This window comes from Engystomops pustulosus, chromosome 6, assembly GCF_040894005.1.
Source record: "Engystomops pustulosus chromosome 6, aEngPut4.maternal, whole genome shotgun sequence".
NCBI lineage: Eukaryota > Metazoa > Chordata > Amphibia > Anura > Leptodactylidae > Engystomops > Engystomops pustulosus.
Genome location: NC_092416.1, coordinates 189,872,640 through 189,891,272, shown reverse-complemented (window position 1 = coordinate 189,891,272; position 18,633 = coordinate 189,872,640). Strand labels below are relative to the sequence as shown.

At 58.2% G+C, this 18,633-nt stretch overlaps 1 protein-coding gene across 4 annotated transcripts in view; it reads left to right on the top strand.

Moving 5' to 3' along the window:
• The first annotated feature begins 12,576 nt into the window (after window positions 1–12,576).
• POLG2 (DNA polymerase gamma 2, accessory subunit) overlaps window positions 12,577–18,633 on the top strand; it is a 76,366-nt gene continuing 70,309 nt past the window's right edge. For 2 of the 4 annotated variants that reach the window (XR_011847868.1, XM_072112804.1), the window contains exons 1-4: window positions 12,577–12,820; window positions 14,783–15,141; window positions 15,733–15,841; window positions 16,364–16,469. Coding sequence is in view for 3 of the 4 variants with exons in the window: in XM_072112804.1 (XP_071968905.1) it covers window positions 14,805–15,141; window positions 15,733–15,841; window positions 16,364–16,469 (552 nt within the window). In the remaining variant the exon portion in view is untranslated. The remainder of the gene's footprint in view (window positions 12,821–14,782; window positions 15,142–15,732; window positions 15,842–16,363; window positions 16,470–18,633) is intronic. The other 2 variants (XM_072112805.1, XM_072112806.1) reach the window with 2 other exon arrangements.

Here is an 18,633-nt window from a genome sequence, read left to right as displayed (position 1 = left end):
CAGTCGCTGCCTCCTCCTCCTCCTCACTCAGTCGCTGCCTCCTCCTCACATTCAGTCGCTGCCGCCTCCTCCTCACACTCAGTCACTGCCTCCTCCTCCTCACACTCAGTCACAGCCCCCTCCTCCTCACACTCAGTCACTGCCTCCTCCTCCTCACACTCAGTCACTGCCTCCTCCTCACATTCAGTCGCTGCCCCCTCCTCCTCACACTCAGTCACTGCCTCCTCCTCCTCACACTCAGTCACTGCCTCCTCCTCCTCACACTCAGTCACTGCCTCCTCCTCCTCACACTCAGTCACTGCCTCCTCCTCCTCACACTCAGTCACTGCCTCCTCCTCCTCACACTCAGTCACTGCCTCCTCCTCCTCCTCACACTCAGTCACTGCCTCCTCCTCCTCCTCACACTCAGTCACTGCACCCTCCTCCTCACACTCAGTCACTGCCACCTCCTCACACTCAGTCACTGCCCCCTCTCCTCCTCACACTCAGTCACTGCCCCCTCCTCCTCCTCACACTCAGTCACTGCCTCCTCCTCCTCCTCACACTCAGTCACTGCCTCCTCCTCCTCCTCACACTCAGTCACTGCCCCCTCCTCCTCACACTCAGTCACTGCCTCCTCCTCACATTCAGTCACTGCCTCCTCCTCCTCACATTCAGTCACTGCCTCCTCCTCCTCACACTCAGTCACTGCCTCCTCCTCCTCACACTCAGTCACTGCCTCCTCCTCACACTCAGTCACTGCCCCCTCCTCCTCCTCCTCCTCACACTCAGTCACTGCCCCCTCCTCCTCCTCACACTCAGTCACTGCCCCCTCCTCCTCACACTCAGTCACTGCCCCCTCCTCCTCCTCCTCACACTCAGTCACTGCCCCCTCCTCCTCCTCCTCACACTCCGTCACTGCCCCCTCCTTCTCCTCCTCACACTCAGTCACTGCCTCCTCCTCCTCCTCACACTCAGTCACTGCCCCCTCCTCCTCACACTCAGTCACTGCCCCCTCCTCCTCACACTCAGTCACTGCCCCCTCCTCCTCACACTCAGTTACTGCCTCCTCCTCCTCCTCACACTCAGTCACTGCCTCCTCCTCCTCCTTACACTCAGTCACTGCCTCCTCCTCCTCCTTACACTCAGTCACTGCCCCCTCCTCCTCCTCACACTCAGTCACTGCCCCCTCCTCCTCCTCCTCACACTCAGTCACTGCCTCCTCCTCCTCCTCACACTCAGTCACTGCCTCCTCCTCCTCACACTCAGTCACTGCCCCCTCCTTCTCCTCCTCACACTCAGTCACTGCCTCCTCCTCCTCCTCACACTCAGTCACTGCCTCCTCCTCCTCACACTCAGTCACTGCCTCCTTCTCCTCCTCACACTCCGTCACTGCCCCCTCCTTCTCCTCCTCACACTCAGTCACTGCCCCCTCCTCCTCACACTCAGTTACTGCCTCCTCCTCCTCACACTCAGTCACTGCCTCCTCCTCCTCACACTCAGTCACTGCCCCCTCCTTCTCCTCCTCACACTCCGTCACTGCCCCCTCCTTCTCCTCCTCCTCACACTCCGTCACTGCCCCCTCCTTCTCCTCCTCCTCACACTCAGTCACTGCCTCCTCCTCCTCACACTCAGTCACTGCCCCCTCCTTCTCCTCCTCCTCACACTCCGTCACTGCCCCCTCCTTCTCCTCCTCCTCACACTCAGTCATTGCCTCCTCCTCCTCACACTCAGTCACTGCCTCCTCCTCCTCCTCACACTCCGTCACTGCCCCTCCTCCTCCTCCTCCTCACACTCAGTCACTGCCTCCTCCTCCTCCTCACACTCAGTCACTGCCCCCTCCTCCTCACACTCAGTCACTGCCCCCTCCTCCTCACACTCAGTTACTGCCTCCTCCTCCTCCTCACACTCAGTCACTGCCTCCTCCTCCTCACACTCAGTCACTGCCTCCTCCTCCTCCTTACACTCAGTCACTGCCTCCTCCTCCTCCTTACACTCAGTCACTGCCTCCTCCTCCTCACACTCAGTCACTGCCCCCTCCTCCTCCTCACACTCAGTCACTGCCCCCTCCTCCTCCTCACACTCAGTCACTGCCCCCTCCTCCTCCTCACACTCAGTCACTGCCCCCTCCTCCTCCTCACACTCAGTCACTGCCTCCTCCTCCTCACACTCAGTCACTGCCTCCTCCTCACATTCAGTCACTGCCTCCTCCTCCTCACACTCAGTCACTGCCTCCTCCTCCTCACACTCAGTCACTGCCTCCTCCTTCTCCTCCTCACACTCAGTCACTGCCTCCTCCTTCTCCTCCTCACACTCAGTCACTGCCCCCTCCTTCTCCTCCTCACACTCAGTCACTGCCTCCTCCTCCTCCTCCTCACACTCAGTCACTGCCTCCTCCTCCTCACACTCAGTCACTGCCTCCTCCTCCTCACACTCAGTCACTGCCTCCTTCTCCTCCTCACACTCCGTCACTGCCCCCTCCTCCTCCTCCTCACACTCAGTCACTGCCCCCTCCTCCTCACACTCAGTTACTGCCTCCTCCTCCTCACACTCAGTTACTGCCTCCTCCTCCTCACACTCAGTCACTGCCTCCTCCTCCTCACACTCAGTCACTGCCTCCTCCTCCTCCTTACACTCAGTCACTGCCTCCTCCTCCTCCTTACACTCAGTCACTGCCTCCTCCTCCTCCTCACACTCAGTCACTGCCTCCTCCTCCTCACACTCAGTCACTGCCTCCTCCTCCTCACACTCAGTCACTGCCTCCTCCTCCTCACACTCAGTCACTGCCTCCTCCTCCTCACACTCAGTCACTGCCTCCTCCTCCTCACACTCAGTCACTGCCTCCTCCTCCTCACACTCAGTCACTGCCTCCTCCTCCTCACACTCAGTCACTGCCTCCTCCTCCTCACACTCAGTCACTGCCTCCTCCTCCTCACACTCAGTCACTGCCTCCTCCTCCTCACACTCAGTCACTGCCCCCTCCTCCTCCTCACGCTCAGTCACTGCCCCCTCCTCCTCACGCTCAGTCACTGCCCCCTCCTCCTCACACTCAGTCACTGCCTCCTCCTCCTCCTCCTCACACTCAGTCACTGCCTCCTCCTCCTCCTCACACTCAGTCACTGCCCCCTCCTCCTCCTCACACTCAGTCACTGCCCCCTCCTCCTCCTCACACTCAGTCACTGCCCCCTCCTCCTCCTCACACTCAGTCACTGCCTCCTCCTCCTCCTCACACTCAGTCACTGCCCCCTCCTCCTCCTCACACTCAGTCACTGCCTCCTCCTCACACTCAGTCACTGCCTCCTCCTCCTCCTCCTCACACTCAGTCACTGCCCCCTCCTCCTCCTCACACTCAGTCACTGCCTCCTCCTCCTCCTCACACTCAGTCACTGCCCCCTCCTCCTCCTCACACTCAGTCACTGCCCCCTCCTCCTCCTCACACTCAGTCACTGCCCCCTCCTCCTCACACTCAGTCACTGCCTCCTCCTCCTCACACTCAGTCACTGCCTCCTCCTCACATTCAGTCGCTGCCCCCTCCTCCTCACACTCAGTCACTGCCTCCTCCTCCTCACACTCAGTCACTGCCTCCTCCTCCTCACACTCAGTCACTGCCTCCTCCTCCTCCTCACACTCAGTCACTGCCTCCTCCTCCTCCTCACACTCAGTCACTGCCTCCTCCTCCTCCTCACACTCAGTCGCTGCCTCCTCCTCCTCCTCACTCAGTCGCTGCCTCCTCCTTCTCCTCCTCACACTCAGTCGCTGCCTCCTCCTCCTCCTCACTCAGTCGCTGCCTCCTCCTCCTCCTCACATTCAGTCGCTGCCGCCTCCTCCTCACACTCAGTCACTGCCTCCTCCTCCTCACACTCAGTCACAGCCCCCTCCTCCTCACACTCAGTCACTGCCTCCTCCTCCTCACACTCAGTCACTGCCTCCTCCTCACATTCAGTCGCTGCCCCCTCCTCCTCACACTCAGTCACTGCCTCCTCCTCCTCACACTCAGTCACTGCCTCCTCCTCCTCACACTCAGTCACTGCCTCCTCCTCCTCACACTCAGTCACTGCCTCCTCCTCCTCACACTCAGTCACTGCCTCCTCCTCCTCACACTCAGTCACTGCCTCCTCCTCCTCACACTCAGTCACTGCCTCCTCCTCCTCACACTCAGTCACTGCCTCCTCCTCCTCCTCACACTCAGTCACTGCACCCTCCTCCTCACACTCAGTCACTGCCACCTCCTCACACTCAGTCACTGCCCCCTCCTCCTCCTCACACTCAGTCACTGCCCCCTCCTCCTCCTCACACTCAGTCACTGCCTCCTCCTCCTCCTCACACTCAGTCACTGCCTCCTCCTCCTCCTCACACTCAGTCACTGCCCCCTCCTCCTCACACTCAGTCACTGCCTCCTCCTCACATTCAGTCACTGCCTCCTCCTCCTCACATTCAGTCACTGCCTCCTCCTCCTCACACTCAGTCACTGCCTCCTCCTCCTCACACTCAGTCACTGCCTCCTCCTCCTCACACTCAGTCACTGCCCCCTCCTTCTCCTCCTCCTCACACTCCGTCACTGCCCCCTCCTTCTCCTCCTCCTCACACTCAGTCATTGCCTCCTCCTCCTCACACTCAGTCACTGCCTCCTCCTCCTCCTCACACTCCGTCACTGCCCCTCCTCCTCCTCACACTCAGTCACTGCCTCCTCCTCCTCCTCACACTCAGTCACTGCCTCCTCCTCCTCACACTCAGTCACTGCCTCCTCCTCCTCACACTCAGTCACTGCCTCCTCCTCCTCACACTCAGTCACTGCCTCCTCCTCCTCACACTCAGTCACTGCCTCCTCCTCCTCCTCACACTCAGTCACTGCACCCTCCTCCTCACACTCAGTCACTGCCACCTCCTCACACTCAGTCACTGCCCCCTCCTCCTCCTCACACTCAGTCACTGCCCCCTCCTCCTCCTCACACTCAGTCACTGCCTCCTCCTCCTCCTCACACTCAGTCACTGCCTCCTCCTCCTCCTCACACTCAGTCACTGCCCCCTCCTCCTCACACTCAGTCACTGCCTCCTCCTCACATTCAGTCACTGCCTCCTCCTCCTCACATTCAGTCACTGCCTCCTCCTCCTCACACTCAGTCACTGCCTCCTCCTCCTCACACTCAGTCACTGCCTCCTCCTCCTCACACTCAGTCACTGCCCCCTCCTTCTCCTCCTCCTCACACTCCGTCACTGCCCCCTCCTTCTCCTCCTCCTCACACTCAGTCATTGCCTCCTCCTCCTCACACTCAGTCACTGCCTCCTCCTCCTCCTCACACTCCGTCACTGCCCCTCCTCCTCCTCACACTCAGTCACTGCCTCCTCCTCCTCCTCACACTCAGTCACTGCCCCCTCCTCCTCACACTCAGTCACTGCCCCCTCCTCCTCACACTCAGTCACTGCCTCCTCCTCCTCCTCACACTCCGTCACTGCCCCTCCTCCTCCTCACACTCAGTCACTGCCTCCTCCTCCTCCTCACACTCAGTCACTGCCCCCTCCTCCTCACACTCAGTCACTGCCTCCTCCTCCTCACACTCAGTCACTGCCTCCTCCTCCTCACACTCAGTCACTGCCTCCTCCTCCTCCTTACACTCAGTCACTGCCTCCTCCTCCTCCTTACACTCAGTCACTGCCTCCTCCTCCTCCTTACACTCAGTCACTGCCTCCTCCTCCTCACACTCAGTCACTGCCCCCTCCTCCTCCTCACACTCAGTCACTGCCCCCTCCTCCTCCTCACACTCAGTCACTGCCCCCTCCTCCTCCTCACACTCAGTCACTGCCCCCTCCTCCTCCTCACACTCAGTCACTGCCCCCTCCTCCTCCTCACACTCAGTCACTGCCTCCTCCTCCTCACACTCAGTCACTGCCTCCTCCTCCTCACACTCAGTCACTGCCTCCTCCTCACACTCAGTCACTGCCCCCTCCTCCTCCTCCTCACACTCAGTCACTGCCCCCTCCTTCTCCTCCTCACACTCAGTCACTGCCTCCTCCTCCTCCTCCTCACACTCAGTCACTGCCTCCTCCTCCTCACACTCAGTCACTGCCTCCTTCTCCTCCTCACACTCCGTCACTGCCCCCTCCTCCTCCTCCTCACACTCAGTCACTGCCCCCTCCTCCTCACACTCAGTTACTGCCCCCTCCTCCTCACACTCAGTTACTGCCTCCTCCTCCTCACACTCAGTCACTGCCTCCTCCTCCTCCTTACACTCAGTCACTGCCTCCTCCTCCTCCTCACACTCAGTCACTGCCTCCTCCTCCTCACACTCAGTCACTGCCTCCTCCTCCTCACACTCAGTCACTGCCTCCTCCTCCTCACACTCAGTCACTGCCTCCTCCTCACACTCAGTCACTGCCTCCTCCTCCTCACACTCAGTCACTGCCTCCTCCTCCTCACACTCAGTCACTGCCTCCTCCTCCTCACACTCAGTCACTGCCTCCTCCTCCTCACACTCAGTCACTGCCCCCTCCTCCTCCTCACACTCAGTCACTGCCCCCTCCTCCTCACGCTCAGTCACTGCCCCCTCCTCCTCACACTCAGTCACTGCCTCCTCCTCCTCCTCCTCACACTCAGTCACTGCCTCCTCCTCCTCCTCACACTCAGTCACTGCCCCCTCCTCCTCCTCACACTCAGTCACTGCCCCCTCCTCCTCCTCACACTCAGTCACTGCCCCCTCCTCCTCCTCACACTCAGTCACTGCCTCCTCCTCCTCCTCACACTCAGTCACTGCCTCCTCCTCCTCACACTCAGTCACTGCCCCCTCCTCCTCCTCACACTCAGTCACTGCCCCCTCCTCCTCCTCACACTCAGTCACTGCCCCCTCCTCCTCCTCACACTCAGTCACTGCCTCCTCCTCCTCACACTCAGTCACTGCCTCCTCCTCCTCACACTCAGTCACTGCCTCCTCCTCCTCACACTCAGTCACTGCCCCCTCCTCCTCCTCACACTCAGTCACTGCCCCCTCCTCCTCACGCTCAGTCACTGCCCCCTCCTCCTCACACTCAGTCACTGCCTCCTCCTCCTCCTCCTCACACTCAGTCACTGCCTCCTCCTCCTCCTCACACTCAGTCACTGCCCCCTCCTCCTCCTCACACTCAGTCACTGCCCCCTCCTCCTCCTCACACTCAGTCACTGCCCCCTCCTCCTCCTCACACTCAGTCACTGCCTCCTCCTCCTCACACTCAGTCACTGCCTCCTCCTCCTCACACTCAGTCACTGCCCCCTCCTCCTCCTCACACTCAGTCACTGCCCCCTCCTCCTCACGCTCAGTCACTGCCCCCTCCTCCTCACACTCAGTCACTGCCTCCTCCTCCTCCTCCTCACACTCAGTCACTGCCTCCTCCTCCTCCTCACACTCAGTCACTGCCTCCTCCTCCTCCTCACACTCAGTCACTGCCTCCTCCTCCTCCTCACACTCAGTCACTGCCTCCTCCTCCTCCTCACACTCAGTCACTGCCTCCTCCTCCTCCTCCTCACACTCAGTCACTGCCTCCTCCTCCTCCTCCTCACACTCAGTCACTGCCTCCTCCTCCTCACACTCAGTCACTGCCTCCTCCTCCTCCTCACACTCAGTCACTGCCTCCTCCTCCTCACACTCAGTCACTGCCTCCTCCTCCTCACACTCAGTCACTGCCTCCTCCTCCTCCTCCTCACACTCAGTCACTGCCTCCTCCTCCTCACACTCAGTCACTGCCCCCTCCTCCTCCTCACACTCAGTCACTGCCTCCTCCTCCTCACACTCAGTCACTGCCCCCTCCTCCTCACACTCAGTCACTGCCTCCTCCTCCTCACACTCAGTCACTGCCTCCTCCTCCTCACACTCAGTCACTGCCCCCTCCTCCTCCTCACACTCAGTCACTGCCCCCTCCTCCTCACGCTCAGTCACTGCCCCCTCCTCCTCCTCCTCACACTCAGTCGCTGCCTCCTCCTCCTCCTCACACTCAGTCGCTGCCTCCTCCTCCTCCTCACACTCAGTCGCTGCCTCCTCCTCCTCCTCCTCACACTCAGTCGCTGCCTCCTCCTCACACTCAGTCGCTGCCTCCTCCTCACACTCAGTCGCTGCCTCCTCCTCAGACTCAGTCGCTGCCTCCTCCTCACACTCAGTCGCTGCCTCCTCCTCACACTCAGTCGCTGCCTCCTCCTCCTCCTCCTCACACTCAGTCACTGCCTCCTCCTCCTCCTCCTCACACTCAGTCACTGCCTCCTCCTCCTCCTCACACTCAGTCACTGCCTCCTCCTCCTCCTCACACTCAGTCACTGCCTCCTCCTCCTCCTAACACTCAGTCACTGCCTCCTCCTCCTCACACTCAGTCACTGCCTCCTCCTCCTCACACTCAGTCACTGCCTCCTCCTCCTCACACTCAGTCACTGCCTCCTCCTCCTCCTCACACTCAGTCACTGCACCCTCCTCCTCACACTCAGTCACTGCCACCTCCTCACACTCAGTCACTGCCCCCTCCTCCTCCTCACACTCAGTCACTGCCCCCTCCTCCTCCTCACACTCAGTCACTGCCTCCTCCTCCTCCTCACACTCAGTCACTGCCTCCTCCTCCTCCTCACACTCAGTCACTGCCCCCTCCTCCTCACACTCAGTCACTGCCTCCTCCTCACATTCAGTCACTGCCTCCTCCTCCTCACATTCAGTCACTGCCTCCTCCTCCTCACACTCAGTCACTGCCTCCTCCTCCTCACACTCAGTCACTGCCTCCTCCTCCTCACACTCAGTCACTGCCCCCTCCTTCTCCTCCTCCTCACACTCCGTCACTGCCCCCTCCTTCTCCTCCTCCTCACACTCAGTCATTGCCTCCTCCTCCTCACACTCAGTCACTGCCTCCTCCTCCTCCTCACACTCCGTCACTGCCCCTCCTCCTCCTCACACTCAGTCACTGCCTCCTCCTCCTCCTCACACTCAGTCACTGCCCCCTCCTCCTCACACTCAGTCACTGCCCCCTCCTCCTCACACTCAGTCACTGCCTCCTCCTCCTCCTCACACTCCGTCACTGCCCCTCCTCCTCCTCACACTCAGTCACTGCCTCCTCCTCCTCCTCACACTCAGTCACTGCCCCCTCCTCCTCACACTCAGTCACTGCCTCCTCCTCCTCACACTCAGTCACTGCCTCCTCCTCCTCACACTCAGTCACTGCCTCCTCCTCCTCCTTACACTCAGTCACTGCCTCCTCCTCCTCCTTACACTCAGTCACTGCCTCCTCCTCCTCCTTACACTCAGTCACTGCCTCCTCCTCCTCACACTCAGTCACTGCCCCCTCCTCCTCCTCACACTCAGTCACTGCCCCCTCCTCCTCCTCACACTCAGTCACTGCCCCCTCCTCCTCCTCACACTCAGTCACTGCCCCCTCCTCCTCCTCACACTCAGTCACTGCCCCCTCCTCCTCCTCACACTCAGTCACTGCCTCCTCCTCCTCACACTCAGTCACTGCCTCCTCCTCCTCACACTCAGTCACTGCCTCCTCCTCACACTCAGTCACTGCCCCCTCCTCCTCCTCCTCACACTCAGTCACTGCCCCCTCCTTCTCCTCCTCACACTCAGTCACTGCCTCCTCCTCCTCCTCCTCACACTCAGTCACTGCCTCCTCCTCCTCACACTCAGTCACTGCCTCCTTCTCCTCCTCACACTCCGTCACTGCCCCCTCCTCCTCCTCCTCACACTCAGTCACTGCCCCCTCCTCCTCACACTCAGTTACTGCCCCCTCCTCCTCACACTCAGTTACTGCCTCCTCCTCCTCACACTCTGTCACTGCCTCCTCCTCCTCCTTACACTCAGTCACTGCCTCCTCCTCCTCCTCACACTCAGTCACTGCCTCCTCCTCCTCACACTCAGTCACTGCCTCCTCCTCCTCACACTCAGTCACTGCCTCCTCCTCCTCACACTCAGTCACTGCCTCCTCCTCACACTCAGTCACTGCCTCCTCCTCACACTCAGTCACTGCCTCCTCCTCCTCACACTCAGTCACTGCCTCCTCCTCCTCACACTCAGTCACTGCCTCCTCCTCCTCACACTCAGTCACTGCCTCCTCCTCCTCACACTCAGTCACTGCCTCCTCCTCCTCACACTCAGTCACTGCCCCCTCCTCCTCCTCACACTCAGTCACTGCCCCCTCCTCCTCACGCTCAGTCACTGCCCCCTCCTCCTCACACTCAGTCACTGCCTCCTCCTCCTCCTCCTCACACTCAGTCACTGCCTCCTCCTCCTCCTCACACTCAGTCACTGCCCCCTCCTCCTCCTCACACTCAGTCACTGCCCCCTCCTCCTCCTCACACTCAGTCACTGCCCCCTCCTCCTCCTCACACTCAGTCACTGCCTCCTCCTCCTCCTCACACTCAGTCACTGCCTCCTCCTCCTCACACTCAGTCACTGCCCCCTCCTCCTCCTCACACTCAGTCACTGCCCCCTCCTCCTCCTCACACTCAGTCACTGCCCCCTCCTCCTCCTCACACTCAGTCACTGCCTCCTCCTCCTCACACTCAGTCACTGCCTCCTCCTCCTCACACTCAGTCACTGCCTCCTCCTCCTCACACTCAGTCACTGCCCCCTCCTCCTCCTCACACTCAGTCACTGCCCCCTCCTCCTCACGCTCAGTCACTGCCCCCTCCTCCTCACACTCAGTCACTGCCTCCTCCTCCTCCTCCTCACACTCAGTCACTGCCTCCTCCTCCTCCTCACACTCAGTCACTGCCCCCTCCTCCTCCTCACACTCAGTCACTGCCCCCTCCTCCTCCTCACACTCAGTCACTGCCCCCTCCTCCTCCTCACACTCAGTCACTGCCTCCTCCTCCTCACACTCAGTCACTGCCTCCTCCTCCTCACACTCAGTCACTGCCCCCTCCTCCTCACACTCAGTCACTGCCTCCTCCTCCTCCTCCTCACACTCAGTCACTGCCTCCTCCTCCTCCTCACACTCAGTCACTGCCTCCTCCTCCTCCTCACACTCAGTCACTGCCTCCTCCTCCTCCTCACACTCAGTCACTGCCTCCTCCTCCTCCTCCTCACACTCAGTCACTGCCTCCTCCTCCTCCTCCTCACACTCAGTCACTGCCTCCTCCTCCTCACACTCAGTCACTGCCTCCTCCTCCTCCTCACACTCAGTCACTGCCTCCTCCTCCTCACACTCAGTCACTGCCTCCTCCTCCTCACACTCAGTCACTGCCTCCTCCTCCTCCTCCTCACACTCAGTCACTGCCTCCTCCTCCTCACACTCAGTCACTGCCCCCTCCTCCTCCTCACACTCAGTCACTGCCTCCTCCTCCTCACACTCAGTCACTGCCCCCTCCTCCTCACACTCAGTCACTGCCTCCTCCTCCTCACACTCAGTCACTGCCTCCTCCTCCTCACACTCAGTCACTGCCCCCTCCTCCTCCTCACACTCAGTCACTGCCCCCTCCTCCTCACGCTCAGTCACTGCCCCCTCCTCCTCCTCCTCACACTCAGTCGCTGCCTCCTCCTCCTCCTCACACTCAGTCGCTGCCTCCTCCTCCTCCTCACACTCAGTCGCTGCCTCCTCCTCCTCCTCACACTCAGTCACTGCCTCCTCCTCCTCAGACTCAGTCGCTGCCTCCTCCTCACACTCAGTCGCTGCCTCCTCCTCACACTCAGTCGCTGCCTCCTCCTCCTCCTCCTCACACTCAGTCACTGCCTCCTCCTCCTCCTCCTCACACTCAGTCACTGCCTCCTCCTCCTCCTCACACTCAGTCACTGCCTCCTCCTCCTCCTCACACTCAGTCACTGCCTCCTCCTCCTCCTCACACTCAGTCACTGCCTCCTCCTCCTCCTCCTCACACTCAGTCACTGCCTCCTCCTCCTCCTCACACTCAGTCACTGCCTCCTCCTCCTCCTCACACTCAGTCACTGCCTCCTCCTCCTCCTCACACTCAGTCACTGCCTCCTCCTCCTCACACTCAGTCACTGCCTCCTCCTCCTCACGCTCAGTCACTGCCTCCTCCTCCTCCTCAGTCACTGCCTCCTCCTCCTCACACTCAGTCACTGCCTCCTCCTCCTCACACTCAGTCACTGCCTCCTCCTCCTCCTCCTCACACTCAGTCACTGCCTCCTCCTCCTCCTCCTCACACTCAGTCACTGCCTCCTCCTCCTCCTCCTCACACTCAGTCACTGCCTCCTCCTCCTCACACTCAGTCACTGCCTCCTCCTCCTCACACTCAGTCACTGCCTCCTCCTCCTCCTCCTCACACTCAGTCACTGCCTCCTCCTCCTCACACTCAGTCACTGCCTCCTCCTCCTCACACTCAGTCACTGCCTCCTCCTCCTCACACTCAGTCACTGCCTCCTCCTCCTCCTCCTCACACTCAGTCACTGCCTCCTCCTCCTCCTCCTCACACTCAGTCACTGCCTCCTCCTCCTCCTCCTCACACTCAGTCACTGCCTCCTCCTCCTCACACTCAGTCACTGCCTCCTCCTCCTCCTCCTCACACTCAGTCACTGCCTCCTCCTCCTCCTCCTCCTCCTCCTCCTCCTCACACTCAGTCACTGCCTCCTCCTCCTCCTCCTCACACTCTCCTGGGGCGGGAGCAGGCGACCACGTGACATTTACGTAACGAGCGCGCGTCAGCAGCGTCAGAGAGCGGAGTGACGTGTTGCGCGCAGGATTCCCGTGCGTGGAACGCATAACGTCCTGCGAGCTGAGGCGTGGAACGCACAGGAGCCGCTTCGTTTGAAAGAGCAATGAGGGATAGCGCGGAGCTCCGTGTGTGAACAGAGCCGTACACCTGCCCCGGTACCTTCTTATATCCCACCTACGGTGACGTCACAACTCTAAAATATCACCTAGAGCCGGAGAATAGAGTTATGTGGTCAGAACCTTTACTTCCTCCATTCTGTAACATTATAAACATCATTATATCCCCCGAACACCATGTGATATATATATCATCACCTAATACCAGGCCCCGGTGTGATATAATGTTATAATATTACACATCACCTAATACCAGGCCCCGGTGTGATATAATGTTATAATATTACACATCACCTAATACCAGGCCCCGGTGTGATATAATGTTATAATATTACACATCACCTAATACCAGGCCCCGGTGTGATATAATGTTATAATATTACACATCACCTAATACCAGGCCCAGGTGTGATATAATGTTATAATATTACACATCACCTAATACCAGGCCCCGGTGTGATATAACGTTATAATATTACACATCACCTAATACCAGGCCCCGGTGTGATATAATGTTATAATATTACACATCACCTAATACCAGACCCCGGTGTGATATAATGTTATAATATTACACATCACCTAATACCAGGCCCCGGTGTGAAATAATGTTATAGTATTACACATCACCTAATACCAGGCCCCGGTGTGATATAATGTTATAATATTACACATCACCTAATACCAGGCCCCGGTGTGATATAATGTTATAATATTACACATCACCTAATACCAGGCCCCAGTGTGATATAATGTTATAGTATTACACATCACCTAATACCAGGCCCCGGTGTGATATAATGTTATAATATTACACATCACCTAATACCAGGCACCGGTGTGATATAATGTTATAATATTACACATCACCTAATACCAGACCCCGGTGTGATATAATGTTATAATATTACACATCACCTAATACCAGGCCCCGGTGTGATATAATGTTATAATATTACACATCACCTAATACCAGGCCCCGGTGTGATATAATGTTATAATATTACACATCACCTAATACCAGACCCCGGTGTGATATAATGTTATAATATTACACATCACCTAATACCAGGCCCCGGTGTGATATAATGTTATAGTATTACACATCACCTAATACCAGGCCCCGGTGTGATATAATGTTATAATATTACACATCACCTAATACCAGGCCCCGGTGTGATATAATGTTATAATATTACACATCACCTAATACCAGGCCCCGGTGTGATATAACGTTATAATATTACACATCACCTAATACCAGGCCCCGGTGTGATATAATGTTATAATATTACACATCACCTAATACCAGGCCCCGGTGTGATATAACGTTATAATATTACACATCACCTAATACCAGACCCCGGTGTGATATAATGTTATAGTATTACACATCACCTAATACCAGGCCCCGGTGTGATATAATGTTATAATATTACACATGACCTAATACCAGGCCCCGGTGTGATATAATGTTATAATATTACACATCACCTAATACCAGGCCCTGGTGTGATATAATGTTATAATATTACACATCACCTAATACCAGGCCCCGGTGTGATATAATGTTATAATATTACACATCACCTAATACCAGGCCCTGGTGTGATATAATGTTATAATATTACACATCACCTAATACCAGGCCCTGGTGTGATATAATGTTATAATATTACACATCACCTAATACCAGGACCCGGTGTGATATAATGTTATAGTATTACACATCACCTAATACCAGGCCCCGGTGTGATATAATGTTATAATATTACACATCACCTAATACCAGGCCCCGGTGTGATATAATGTTATAATATTACACATCACCTAATACCAGGCCCCGGTGTGATATAATGTTATAATATTACACATCACCTAATACCAGGCCCCGGTGTGATATAACTGTAATGATCAGCGTGGTCAGTACATGACTCCAGAGCTGCGCTCATTATTCTGCCGCTGTTGTCAGCAGGCTGAGCTTGTATCTTGCTGGTTCTCTCCCCGGCCGGGGATGCTGGGGGAGTTCTGCTCTGGGGCACTGGATTCCCTCCTGATGATTCCTTCCTATTTGCAGGATCCAATGACCTGGATACAAGATGTCTTCCCTTGTGGTGCTGGAGAGTCGCTCTGTACTGAGGTTCTGCAGAGTTCTGCTGCGGCCCGGGATCAGGCTGTACACAGCGGGGGCCTCTGTTGGTGACGTCCTGCTAGATGTGTGTCTGCGGAGACGCTTCATACTGGGGGAAGGGCTGAGCGCGGCCTCCATCCTCCGGGGAGGTCACAGCCTCGGGCCTCCGGGCATCCAGATGAAGAAGAACCTTATAAAGCAATGGTGGGAGATGGTGGAGCTGAGCCGGGAGCACGTCCTGCCCATCGACACCTCACTGCATCCGCCTGGACCCACCGGCCTCCCCCGCCAGGACCTGCTCCAGGGTAATCCTTACTCATCAGTACCATGCAGAGACCTATAGAACCCCAGACTGATACATTGCAACAAACGCTCAGAACAGGAGGGAGCGGACTTGTGGATTATACCCAAACTGCTACACTGTAACAATGCCTATCCTCCCTAGCATTGCCTGCACTGATGCTTCTCACAGGGGAGGCTTTGTCACACTTGTAACCAGACAATCCTGTGGTAAAATAATACAGACTGATACATTGTAACATATGTATATCACATTAATGCTCGGCTGTTGTCTCGAGTCATTATCTCACAGCTGAGGGTTTGTTACAGTAAGTTCTGTCTATATAATTCTCTATTCCCTACCCAGAGCGATGTTGCCTGCCCCGATCCACAAGATATACTACTGTGTTCAGCACTGGAAACAGTTGTAACAAACCCTCAGCTGTGAGAATTATGAGATCAGGAAGGGGATTTGCACTCTATCGCCCTCCGATCAGTCTCTCAGGGGTCTAGGACACAGCTTACAGCATTTATAGGGACTTATTTGCGGTCTTTGGGGCAAGAGGGATTTTCGGGTGACCTCTGGGTCTAACCCCTCACCTCTGCTCCCCCTGCAGGTGCTTTGAGGCACTACGTCTCCTGCCTGGAGCTGGTGAACTGGAAGCTGCCATTCGGAATAGCAGAGGTGGGAAAGTGTTTTCATACCATCGCCGATGGTGACTGTAGGTAGGTGACCCTGGGCATCTGGTGTGTGATCACATCGGGGGACCCTGGATGTGTGGGGTGTGTCAGTACATCGGGGGCTGGGGGTTGTCAGCACATCAGGGGCCCCTGGGTATGGGGGGTGTGAGCACATCAGGGGCCCCTGGGTGTGGGGGGTGTGAGCACATGAGGGGCCCCTGGGTGTGTGAGTACATCGGGGGCCCCTGGGTGTGGGGTGTGTGAGTACATAAGGGGCCCCTGGGTGTGTGAGTACATCTGGGGCCCCTGGGTGTGGGGTGTGTGAGTACATCAGGGGCCCCTGGGTGTGGGGTGTGTGAGTACATCAGGGGCCCCTGGGTGTGGGATTTGTGAGTACATCAGGGGCCCCTGGGTGTGGGGGGTGTGAGTACATCAGGGGCCCCTGGGTGTGGGATTTGTGAGTACATCAGGGGCCCCTGGCTGTGGGGGGTGTGAGTACATCAGGGGCCCCTGGGTGTGGGGGGTGTGAGTACATCAGGGGCCCCTGACTGTCTTTCCACCCTGCAGGTCTGGGGAGAGGACGCTCGGGTCGCTCTGCTGGTTCTGCTCTTCAAAGACTTTGTCTCAATGGCGCGACTACTGGCTGCGGCACCGGCTCCTGTGGTGGCGGAGGGTGAGTGGTCCCCCCAGTATGGTGATGGGGGGTGTAGATGACCGGTGACCCCCCTGTGTCCTGTGTGTCCCCCCAGTATGGTGATGGGGGGTGTAGATGACCGGTGACCCCCCTGTGTCCTGTGTGTCCCCCCAGTATGGTGATGGGGGGTGTAGATGACCGGTGACCCCCGTGTGTCCCCCCAGTATGGTGATGGGGGCTGTAGATGACTGGTGACCCCCCTGTGTCCTGTGTGTCCCCCCAGTATGGTGATGGGGGCTGTAGATGACTGGTGACCCCCCTGTGTCCTGTGTGTCCCCCCAGTATGGTGATGGGGGGTGTAGATGACCGGTGACCCCCCTGTGTCCTGTGTGTCCCCCCAGTATGGTGATGGGGGGTGTAGATGACTGGTGACCCCCCTGTGTCCTGTGTGTCCCCCCAGTATGGTGATGGGGGGTGTAGATGACTGGTGACCCCCCTGTGTCCTGTGTGTCCCCCCCAGTATGGTGATGGGGGTGTAGATGACCGGTGACCCCCCTGTGTCCTGTGTGTCCCCCCAGTATGGTGATGGGGGTATAGATGACCGGTGACCCCCCCTGTGTCCTGTGTGTCCCCCCAGTATGGTGATGGGGGGTGTAGATGACTGGTGACCCCCCTGTGTCCTGTGTGTCCCCCCAGTATGGTGATGGGGGGTGTAGATGACCGGTGACCCCCGTGTTTCCCCCCAGTATGGTGATGGGGGTGTAGATGACCGGTGACCCTCCTGTGTCCTTTGTGTCCCCCCAGTATGGTGATTGGGGGTGTAGATGACCGGTGACCCCCCTGTGTCCTGTGTGTCCCCCCAGTATGGTGATGGGGGGAGTAGATGACCGGTGACCCCCCTGTGTCCTGTGTGTCCCCCCAGTATGGTGATGGGGGGTGTAGATGACTAGTGACCCCCCTGTGTCCTGTGTGTCCCCCCAGTATGGTGATGGGGGGTGTAGATGACCGGTGACCCCCCTGTGTCCTGTGTGTCCCCCCAGTATGGTGATGGGGGGTGTAGATGACTGGTGACCCCCCTGTGTGTCCCCCCAGTATGGTGATGGGGGGTGTAGATGACCGGTGACCCCCCCTGTGTCCTGTGTGTCCCCCCAGTATGTTGATGGGGGGTGTAGATGACCGGTGACCCCCCTGTGTCCTGTGTGTCCCCCCAGTATGGTGATGGGGGTGTAGATGACCGGTGACCCCCCTGTGTCCTGTGTGTCCCCCCAGTATGGTGATGGGGGGTGTAGATGACCGGTGACCCCCCTGTGTCCTGTGTGTCCCCCCAGTATGGTGATGGGGGAAGTAGATGACCGGTGACCCCCCCCCCCTGTGTCCTGTGTGTCCCCCCAGTATGGTGATGGGGGTGTAGATGACCGGTGATCCCCCTGTGTCCTGTGTGTCCCCCCAGTATGGTGATAAGGGGTGTAGATGACTAGTGACCCCCCTGTGTGTCCCCCCAGTATGGTGATGGGGGGTGTAGATGACTAGTGACTCCCTGTGTCCTGTGTGTCCCCCCAGTATGGTGATGGGGGGTGTAGATGACCGGTGACCCCCCTGTGTCCTGTGTGTCCCCCCAGTATGGTGATGGGGGGTGTAGATGACCGGTGACCCCCCTGTGTCCTGTGTGTCCCCCCAGTATGGTGATGGGGGGGGGGTGTAGATGACCGGTGACCCCCCTGTGTCCTGTGTGTCCCCCCAGTATGGTGATGGGGGGTGTAGATGACTGGTGACCCCCCTGTGTCCTGTGTGTCCCCCCAGTATGGTGATGGGGGGGGTGTAGATGACCGGTGACCCCCCTGTGTCCTGTGTGTCCCCCCAGTATGGTGATGGGGGGTGTAGATGACTGGTGACCCCCCTGTGTCCTGTGTGTCCCCCCAGTATGGTGATGGGGGGTGTAGATGACCGGTGACCCCCCTGTGTCCTGTGTGTCCCCCCAGTATGGTGATGGGGGGTGTAGATGACTGGTGACCCCCCTGTGTGTCCCCCCAGTATGGTGATGGGGGGTGTAGATGACCGGTGACCCCCCCTGTGTCCTGTGTGTCCCCCCAGTATGGTGATGGGGGGTGTAGATGACTGGTGACCCCCCTGTGTCCTGTGTGTCCCCCCCAGTATGGTGATGGGGGTGTAGATGACCGGTGACCCCCCTGTGTCCTGTGTGTCC